This window comes from Empidonax traillii, unplaced genomic scaffold (genome assembly GCF_003031625.1).
Source record: "Empidonax traillii isolate 1590-97213 ecotype Southwest subspecies unplaced genomic scaffold, ASM303162v1 scaffold1771:size125107, whole genome shotgun sequence".
Classification (NCBI taxonomy): Eukaryota; Metazoa; Chordata; class Aves; order Passeriformes; family Tyrannidae; genus Empidonax; species Empidonax traillii.
The window spans coordinates 95,660-106,188 of NW_020956964.1; the positions used below are offsets into that span (position 1 = coordinate 95,660).

At 49.2% G+C, this 10,529-nt stretch overlaps 1 protein-coding gene across 1 annotated transcript in view; it reads left to right on the forward strand.

The window, feature by feature from the left end:
* The first annotated feature begins 3,808 nt into the window (after positions 1-3,808).
* The window catches only part of TMIE (transmembrane inner ear), a 20,765-nt gene continuing 14,044 nt past the window's right edge, over positions 3,809-10,529 (forward strand). Inside the window, exon 1 of the mRNA XM_027908625.1 lies at positions 3,809-3,913. Coding sequence (XP_027764426.1) covers positions 3,809-3,913 — 105 coding nt within the window. The remainder of the gene's footprint in view (positions 3,914-10,529) is intronic.

The window sequence follows — 10,529 nt, forward strand, 5'->3', positions numbered from 1 at the left end:
CATGGGAATGCGGGGAGCGCTGCCCGCTCCGGCTCCTCGGCCGCTTTATTTACTCACTCCTTGGAAAGGGAGGGGAAAGAAAACTCGAGGAAGTGCCGTTCCTCTCCCAAGGTGCACCGCAGAACATTCCTGGTGCCCATGGAAACCTCCTGGCACCATGCCACGGCTTGGCCGCCCTCCAAATTTCGGGCAACCCCTGGACGGCTCCTAAAGGGATTTAAAGGGATGAGGCTGCTGCTCCCTGTCGGCAAAAAATAGTCGGGATGGTCCCGAATTTGCCTTCGGCTCCGGAGGGAAAGTCGTCGGTGCTTGTGCCGAACCGGGCGGCGAGTTGTGATCCAAACGAATTCGGCTCCCACGCTTCTCCAGAGGGAGAATTCCCGGCCACAGACGGCGGGGACAACGGGAAAGCTCCAAACACCTGAAGGGAAGCTGCAGAGATGAAGGGGAAAAATAGTTCACTGGGATTTAAACTTCGGCCAGAGGGATTTAAGAGGGTCCATTCCTTTCTTCTTCTTTTTTTTTTTTTTTTTTTTTTCCCTTTCCTGGCTCCCAGATCTTCTTACCTGTCCTGGGGTTTCCAACTGCATCCCAAAGGATTTAAGAAGCTCCATTCTTCCTTTTTCCTGTTTTTTTTCCTTTCTCCTGGCTCCCAGCTCTCCTTCCTTGCCCTGGGGTTTCAAACTGCATCCTGAAGGATTTAGGAAGCTCCATTCTTCCTTTTTTCCTGGCTTTTTCCTTTCTCCTGGCTCCCAGCTTTTCCTCCTTGCCCTGGGGTTTCAAACTGCATCCTGAAGGATTTAGGAAGCTCCATTCTTCCTTTCTCCTGGTTTTTCCCTTCTCCTGGCTCCCAGCTCTACTCCCTGCCCTGGGGTTCCCTCCTCTTTGCTCCTGGTTGGGCTGAGGAGCGATGGGGTCTCCCTGGAAATCTCCACTTGACATCCTCCCATTCCCAGTTTTTATTGCTGGGATGCTTTGTAGGGTTAGGAAAGGATGGATCCAAGTTTTAAGACCCAGGATAGTTTGGGGAGCCGGGAATTCAGCAAAATCCCATCATGTAAAACGGGAATGTGGCTCCTTTCCTACTTGGATGGAGACAAATATTCCCGTGGGTTGGGGCTTCACTGCTCTGGGGGAAGAGTGAGGAGAGCAGGGAAAGCCTGGAAGGGATTATTGGAAGGCACTGGAGCTCTGGGAGTGGGTGGACAAGGATGATCCCCACTCAGCAGGGAAGGGGACCCTCCATCTACCCTCAGATCCCTCATTCCCACTCAGGCACAAGGTCCTTTCTCCCTGCCCCTGTGTCCATGCCCACAGCTCCAGGGGACTCCAGAGCACATGGAAGGAGGGGAAGCAGCAAATTCCCTCTCCAGGGGCCTCCTCACAAAAGAGATCTCCATTAAAAATCTCTCTTTAGAAATCCCAGCACCAATAAACCCGGAATAAAGGCAGGAGAGACTCCCTTTCCTCCTCCCTTCTCGTGTTTCCAGGCATTTCCAGGGGGCTCCAGACCTTCTCCCATCATTCCAAACACGGGCAAACCAAGAAGCCCCGGGATGGGGGGGAAACAAATGAGGCAGGAAAAAGCCACATCCTCTCTGGAAGGTACAAAATGAAATGAAATGAAACGAAGGTGCAAAGTGCTGAAAGTCGGCAGGTTTTTCCCCCCCTCCCAAAAATTCCACTGCACTGACCCACCTGGAGAATAAGGAATGTGGAGGGTGGAAATCAAGAAGGATCAGGTTGGTTTGGGCTATTTTCGCTCAGCTCTTGCCCCCAGGCAGTGGTTTGGTGCCACTGGCAGGTCCAGCTCGTGAGCCCGTGGAGAGGAAGGAACTCCCCAGGAGCTGCAGGAAATCACAGTTTGGCTCCAAACCAAAACAAAACGCCCAAACCACTCTCAGAATCAAAAGGAGGGAGCAGTTTGGAACTCCCAGGCCGTGGGGAAGGCACTAATAATCCCCCTGCAGCCTGGAAACGGCATTCCAGAACTTTTCCTCCACGTGACCCAGAGCACGGCAGGTGCATTCCCATAAAATCCCCTTAAAAAACAAACCAGCACTGGTATTTCCACAACGTTTTCCAGAGGGGAACAATCCCATAAGCAGGGCTGACCTGAATTCCCGTGGATTTATGCCTGGGAAGATTCAGGCACAAACAAAAGCTCCCCATCCTGGCTGGTCCAGCTTCTCTGGATCCTCTCCTGTCCACCAGGAATTGTCCACGTGTTCTCCTTCTTCCCCCCCACGGGATCTGCAACTGGTTTAATTTGTTGACCCAGCACCCAGTTTTTAAGAAATTTAATACACAACGTTTCCTTCATCTCTCCCGGAGTTTTATCCCAACGGAGCTGAATCGAAACATCAAATTTTAGAATTTGGGGAGGGAAAGAGAGGTGGAGGGAGGAGGAGAAAGGCAAGAAAAGGGTATCCAAAAGCCTCATTTCCTTAAGGAATTCAGCTGCAAAGCATTCAAACCAGCCGGGTGAGCCAATCCTTGGGATCTTGGAGCCTCCAGACTGGATTTTCAGCGGGAAGGAAGGACCGAACTGCTCAGCTTGGGAGCAGATGTGGAATTCGCTGTCTCGGTGCTGCCACCGCCTGTTGTTTGCCGATGAGCCCTCACAGCGCACCCCGCCTTCCCTTTCCACTGCTCCCAATTCCTGTACCTGTTTTCCAAGCTGATTCCCACCATCTCGGCTCTCAGCCCCGCTGCGAGTCCTGCAAAGCATCGCTGGCATCATTCCACCCTCCTCTGATCTTCCCGATCCAATCAGAAACGCAAAGCTCAAAGCTGGACGGTCCATTTGAACTTCTAAAATGTTCATTTCCTATGGAGCTTCTTTTTCTCCTGGAATTGTGCTTGGTTCCCTAAAATTGCTGGAGCAGAGTAGCAGAAGGGATTTGATCCTCCTGGATCTCTGGGCTTGTTTTCTTTCCTAAAATCCCAGGTTTCTCCCGGTAAAGAATCCCACAATCCTCTTCCCAGATACCTTCAGAGATCAAGTTTAAACTGAAGGAGAGTGGGATTAGGTGGGATATTGGGAAGGAATTCTTGGCTGGGAGGGGGGTGAAGGACTGGAATGGATTTTTTTTTCCCAGAGAAGCTGTGGCTGCTCCTGGATCCCTGGAAGTGTCCAAGGCCAGGCTGGAACAACCTGGACTAGTGGAAGGTGTCCAGGGGGGTTGGAACTCAGTGATCTTTAAGGTCCTTTCCAACCCAACCCACTCCATGAAGTCTGGGTGAGATTGCAGATTCCAAGATCCTTCAGGAGTGAAAGATGCTTTTAAAATCCCCAGATCCCCACCCCTCATCTGCAGTACCCCTGGGCTGGGGGAGCTCTGATGCTGCTGATGCATCAGCTTGGCTCTCATCCCTCTTTTTTTTTATTAAGGGGAAGAGAATTCCGTCACCAAACCAGGAGCAAGGCAAGGACACCAGAGCTGGAATCACTCAGGCAGCTGTTAAGAAATACATTAAAAAAAAGAGGAAATTCAGGGTTTAATGGTGCATTTCCTTCCTCTGGGTGGGCAGGGAGAGCTCCCAGCTCTCCTTCGCTCCTGCATCCCCCCCCTCTCCAAGGCTGGCCTGAGGAGCAGCCGAGCTCTGTAAGCGACACCGGGCTAATTAATTAATTAACGACTGCCCGGCGTCGGCTCCGCGGCTGCTGGGATAGAGAGGCAGGCAGGAAAACAGGGCTGGGACAGCCCCGAGCTGCGGCTGGGAAATGCTGAGGGCTGCTCCGAGCTGCCTGCCCTGATTCCTGAGCTGCCCGGCAGCCGGAGAAATCCCTGGAAAAAAGGAGAAGATGGCGTGGGATGCTGCCCTGCAGCATCCTCGGTCCTGGCTGGGATTCTTCTCCCTCCTCCTCCTCCTGTCCTGCTCCGGGGCTGTCGTGGCTCAGCTGATCGAGGTAAGGAGCGGCTTTCCCGAGGGTTGGGATGGGCCGGGAATGGGGGTTTTTCCAGGCAGGATGAGTTAAGGTGGCCCCAAGGGGTTGGAGGTTCTTGTTGCTTCCTGCAGGCCCCCCCCCCCCCAAAAAAAAAAAACAAACAACAAAACAACAGGGAAGAAGGAGCTTTTAAAGGGTTGAAGCCACAGCACAGCGGGTCTTTTAGCCCGGTTCCAACAAGTGTCACGTGTCAGGGATCGGGAAAGACCAGGAATGATCCCGGTGATGCCGTCCCTGGATGCACCTGCCCAAGGGAAACGTTTGGGGGCATTTTCCTTTTTTTTATTTCCTCCCCTCATTCCCCCTGGCTCGGCACGAAGATGAACTCTGGAGGTGACGTTCCTGCCCCAGCTCAGTTCCAGAGCTTTTCCCTCAGGATGACTGTGCACTCCCCACGGCCCCAGCTCCCTCTGGAAAGGCTGGGGTGGAGGGAAAAGCAGCTTCACGAGCCCTGCCAGAAGGGAGAATTCCTGCTTGGAAAAACTGCCCTCCAGAATTACTGCCAGCAGTTTTGCAGCCAGGGGTCCAACCACTGCCCAACCCTCCGCTTGTCTCGCTTGTAAAGTGAATTAATTCAAGATTTTCAGACAGATCCCTCTTTAACTGGGCCATAAGATCCCCAGCGAGGCAGGCAGGGACCTAAAACTCCTTTCCAAACTCACAGACCGGGCTGCTGAAAACATAATTCCCACTTTTCCCGAGCTGTTCAGCCTCTCTCAAGGTGACCAGCGAGGCAGAACTTTCTCTGACAGAGCACATTTCCCAAAACGTGCTCCACTGAGCCCGTGCAGACACAGCACCCGCCCACCAGGATGTTTCCCTTTCCTTGCATCCCAGGCACACATTTTACAGGATTGTAAAAAAGCCAAAAGCCAAACGAAGAGAAACGTCAAGATTGTTATAAACCAGGTGGCAGTTCAGGCTCTGCTTTATTAAAGCAGATTTTTTTGATCTGAAGCTCCTGCAAGGCTTTTTTTTTTTTTTTTTTTTAACTTTCAATAATGAGATAATTGGGTTGTCCTGAATAATTCAATTTTGTGCTAAGCCAGCCCAGCAGAGCAAACAGAGAAGGTCAGAGGGGCTGGACATCAAAACATTTCCCTCAGCTAAAAAAAAAAAACCAAACAAACAAACAACCCAAAAAGGAGAAATAAAGAAAGAAGATGCCTTTTTTTTTTTTTTTTTAAATGGTGTTCAAGTGTTTTGCAAATTCATTTCCACCCGGGAGAGAAGGGGCAATAAAAGCCTCTCAAGATTGAATTTAATGGCATTGGCAAAAAGCTTTATTCTCTCAGAGACCTCCTGGGGGAGATCTCAGTCCCCTGGGGTGGAAAGTGAGCTGTGCAAGGGTTAGGAAATTCTCCTGGCACTGGGAGAATTTGGAAATAAAATCATGGGATTCTGGGGTGGTTTGGGATGGGAGGGACCTTAAAGACCCAGTTCTAGCCCAGGGACACCTTTCACTAGCCCAGAGTGCTCCAACCTGGCCTTGGACACTTCCAGGGATCCAGGGGCAGCCACAGCTTCTCTGGGAAACCCATTCCAGCCCCTCCCTGCCAAGAATTCCTTCCCAATATCCCATCCAAACCTACCCCTATCAAGGCCTTTCAAACTCATCCACGTGCTCAGACATTATCAGCAGCTAAATAAACACCTGGAATTTGGGGAAAAGACCCTTTTCCAGCATCACACATTTGGAACTGGGGGAAGAGGAGAAGGAGAAGGAGAAGGAGAAGGAGAAGGAGAAGGAGAAGGAGAAGGAGAAGGAGAAGGAGAAGGAGAAGGAGAAGGAGGCTTTGCCTTTTTCTCTCCCTTTCCCAGGGCTGCTCCCAGAAAACAAGACCCATTCCATGAAATTCCTGGAGCACTGGCACAGCTCCTCAGCTTTCCACCTTGCCAAACATTCCTGCTAGGATAAATGATGCTTTTTTGGGAAGCAGGGAGCTCCCACAGGTAGCAGGTTATAACATCCCTGCTCGCCTCCAACGTGCCCAAGGGATGCTCTGGAAACCTCCCTGGAAGCAGGGAGGGAGGAAAATCCACATTTCCAGCCCCTCTAGAGCCAAAATTTCCTCTTCTAAAGGTCAGTATAACCCTCATCACTTCTTCTGTTCATCCCTCTTTGGGACCAGAGCTGAAAATCAGAGCTGAGAGAATCCCAGGATGGTTTGGGATGATCCTTCGGGTCCCTTCCAACCTCAACCATTCCATGATTCCATCTGCAACCATTCATCCCACTTAAATTCACTCACAATGACCTTTTTTTCCCCCTAAATACACCATCCCATTTTATTGACCTGGGAAGGACACCCAGATCAATTATTTATAAGAATTCCCCCTTTGGACTCGGCGATTCCTGGAGGTCTTTCCAACCTCAGGGATTCTGGGATCATTCCTGCGTTTCCAGCGTTGCATTTGGACTGTGCCAGGGCTTGGGTGCCCTCACCAGGTACATTTTTCCCCGGTGGATGGATGTCCATGGCCAGATTCTCCATCTCCTGCTCAGGAGGAAAAGCAGGGAAAGAACATTTCGGGGTTTATTTAAAGCTCCATCCGTGGCTTTGGGATGTGGAACCAAATGCAATCAGAGATTAATATTGCTTGTTTTTCCAGAGCCCAGCCCTTGCTCAGGGAAACAGCAACACCAATCAAGCCTAATTAGAGGGGAAATTAAAAAAAACAAACTCAAAAAGTGATGCCTTTTACTGTTTTTCTTCTCTGCTGCTCAAATAAAACTCCTGAGTCCAACAACTCCCTCCTTTCCCACTGGGAATGATCCCTCTGCTTCCTCCCCCCCATCCCCACCACCACTGACAGGTCCCACCTGCCTGGAATGAATCAGAAGAGAGCAATAAGGGTATTTTTAATTATTTTGGAGTTAGAAGAACCGGTGTCATACCGTTCTGACCTAAAAAAAAAAAAATGCAACTTGCCCTGGAATGACTGAAAGGTTTGGGATTTAGGAGATGTTTTGCAGCCCTGAGTTTCCAGTGCCAGATCCAGCCACATCCAGGGCAGATCCAGCTCCTTATGGAGTTTTTTTTCACCTCCCAGCCCTTTTTGGGCACTTGGAGAAACAGAAGGATATCAAAATAGTCCACCCTTGGCTCTTACTTTAATTCCCCCATCCCCCAAAACAGCCCTACAGGGTTGGAACCCCAAAATTTGGGGCAGTAACAGCCCCCCAACCCCTGCCAGGGAGCCACTGGATCCCTGGGACGCCCCAAAAATCCTCTTCCCTGCTCCTGATCCCAGAGATCGAGCACAGAGTTGCTCTCCAGGGCAGGATTTATTCGCTCTAAACTGGGACTCCAGAAACTGGACACCCAAAATCTGAGCTTGGCACCGAAGGCTCTGCTCAGAATCCCCTCAAATCATCATTTATTTATGATTTATTACCAGCTCTGGAGAAAGTTTCCTCAGGGAAACCCGGGATGGTTTGGGTTGGCAGGACCTTAAAGCTCATCCCATTCCAACCTTCCCCCAGCCCAGGTTGCTCACCCGCCTTTGGCCTCAACATTTCTCCCTGGAGTCGGTTCCCCTTCCCTAAAACCTGGATCTAACCTAATTTTGGGCTCTGTGCCACGTTCCAGAGAGCTCAGATACTTCCCTGAACATCACCTGGAATATTCCTCAAGCCCTACATCATTTTTATCCCCTCTGCATTTCAGTTCAGGCTCCTGAGCCATCGTTTTTTCTCTTCTATAAACAAAAATAAACCCCAAAATTTTTAGCCCAGAGCCTGCTGGTTATTCCTTTCTGCTCCATTCCAGTTTCCCAACTTTCTCCCATCCCTGTGGGCACTGGTGGCAACGTTGGACTGAGGTTGCTCCCAGGTGTGTTTGCACCTTTTCCTTTGGCATATTCCCATTTTCTTGCCTTCAAAAGCCTTTCCCTGTTGAATGATCTCCTGAGAGCTGCCAGTGCTGCTTCTTCCCTGAATTTTCCGTGTTCCCAACAGTTCCTTCATCTAAGGATGACTCCCTGAAGCCTGAAACCACCTGGAGAAGATTTCCCTCCTTCCTCCTTGCAGCCCTCTGGAATTCTTTTGTTCAGGGCCACTGCTTTGCATGGATAAAACAATGTCCATATTCCACTTCCAGACCACATTCCATCCCCTTTGATGGAATTCTAAGGGGTTTTTCCTTCCATTCTCCACTCCTAGACCACATTCCAACACACTTGATGGAACTCTGGGTGGTTTTTTCCCTCCATCTTCCAGTTCTGGACAACATTCCATCCCCTCTGATTGAACTCTGGGTGGCTTTCCCCTCCATCTTCCACTCTTGGACCACATTCCATCCCCTCTGATGGAATTCTGGGTGTTTTTTCCCTTTTCCTGCATAAGAATTCCCCTGTCCCAGTTTCATTTCCCTTCCTCACACCTTATCCCTTTATCCCAATCCAATCATTCCATTCTCCTGACGTTTATCACCGAGCACAGGTCAGTGACTCCAAACCCTGATATTTATTCCCCAGGCACCAATCAACAGCTCCAAGTCTTGACATTTGTTTCCAAGCACAAACCAGCACTTCCAAGTTCTTGAAGCTCCTAAAATTCCTTCCACTAGGATGGGTTTTTTTCCCCCCCCTCACTGTGTCACCTCTAAAAGCAAAGAGGAGCAGACATGGCAATTCCTTCAGAATTGTCCATAATCTGGTAGCAAGTTCTCCAGTCATTCTCCATCCCACTTCCACAGCGATCCAGAGTCTCAGACTGTCCTACTGCAACCCCACAATTGCTGCAGATCCCATGTCAGCACATCCCTTCCCATCTGGTTTCATTCCCAACCTTTTACCAGTCCAAGAGCTCTCATCATTCCTTCAGACTGGAGAATATTTAAATATCAAAGGAATTCCAACTGCACAGAATGATTAAATTTGGAAAAGACCTCCAAGATCTTCATGACCAAACACCACCATGTCAGCTAAACCAACTAATCCACTTCCAGGGATGGGGACACCCCCACCTCCCCAGGCAGCCCATTCCAGTTCCTGTCTTCCCTTTCCCAGTTGTCCATCAGAGACCAGTCTGGAAGGAAAGGCCCATCCATCCCTTGGACAGCTGAGCTCCCCAAAACTCACCAAAAATAAATAAAAGTGAGGTGTCTCCCGTGGGTCAGATTGAGGCTTGCCTGGAGGGCAACCCCTCCTGGGATCAGGAGTGAGGAAAGCTGATCCAAGGCAGGAGGGAAATTTAGATCTCTGGGGTCAAAGCATTAACTGGGCAGAATTTTCTGACCCTGAAACTGTGCCCTGATCCCTCCCCCCAGGGCTTTGTCCACCGCAGCTTCTCCAATTCCAACTCTTTGCTGCTGAACAAGTCAAAAAGAAATCCTCCAGGTTAAAAGGGAGAACTTTTGGTGCCAGATCCCACAAACTCCTCCCTCTTTGGCCGTCCCAGGTGCCTCTCCAAGATCTCCCCGCTCTGACCACCCTTCCTTTTCTCCCTTAGGAGCAATTCTGCCTTTTTAATCCGGTCCCTGCGCAGCGGGGAAAAAGGGAGATGCCCCAAATTCCAGTGCCGGTTGAATTCCAAGCAGCCGGGAGAGCTGGGGAGGGGCAGGCTGAGCCATTCCCCGGGCACACAGATGGATTGTGAGCAGGATCCCCCGGGAGACAAAGCACTCCAGACGCTGCAGGAATCATCCTGCGCTGGGAAGAGACTGAAATATGGTTTGTGCTGCACGGAGGGAAGTAATTGGAGAGCAGCTCCAGCTCGGATTCACTCCGGGATATCCATTTACAGCCGGGCTGAAGAGCGCTTGGATGGGTTGGGACAGGAAGGGCACAGCGGGGAATCGCATGTTGAGGAGGGTTGGGGTTTTTTTTTAGAAATAAAGTGTTTTCAGCTTTTATCAACTTTTCACGAGGCCCTGGATCGACAGGACACGGGGAGTGGCTCCCCACTGCCAAAGAACAGGGTTAGGTGGGAGATTGGGAAGGAATTCCTGGCTGGGAGGGGCTGGAATGGATTTGCCAGAGAAGCTGTGGCTGCCCCTGGATCCCTGGAAGTGTCCAAGGCCAGGTTGGAGCATCCTGGGACAGTGGAAGGTGTCCCTGCCCATGGCAGGGGTGGCACTGGGTCATCCTTAAGGTCCCTCCCAACCCAAAACATTCTGGAATTCTGTGATTGGAAAAAAAAAATATGTAAAAAAATAGTAACAAATATATAGGAAAAAATATGTAAAAATATAGGAAACGTATAAAATTTAGAAAAATATGAAGTATGTAGAGAAATATAAGAATTAAACAGAAAAAATATCAGAAATATGTAAGAGAAATAGGTAAAAATATAATATATAAGAAAATATGTAAAAATATAATATATAAGAAAAATATGTAAAAATATAATATATAAGAAAAAATGTGTAAAAATATATAAGAAAAGATTGGAAAGATGATAGGAAAATATAGGAAAAATATGTAAAACGTAAGGAAAAGCATGTAAGAAAAACATAAGGGAAAAATATAAGGAAAAAGTTAGAAAAAAAAGAAAAATAAGAATAATATAAGAAAAATAAGAAAAAATAAGAAAAAATAAAAAGAAGAAAAAAATAAGAAAAATAAGAAAAAA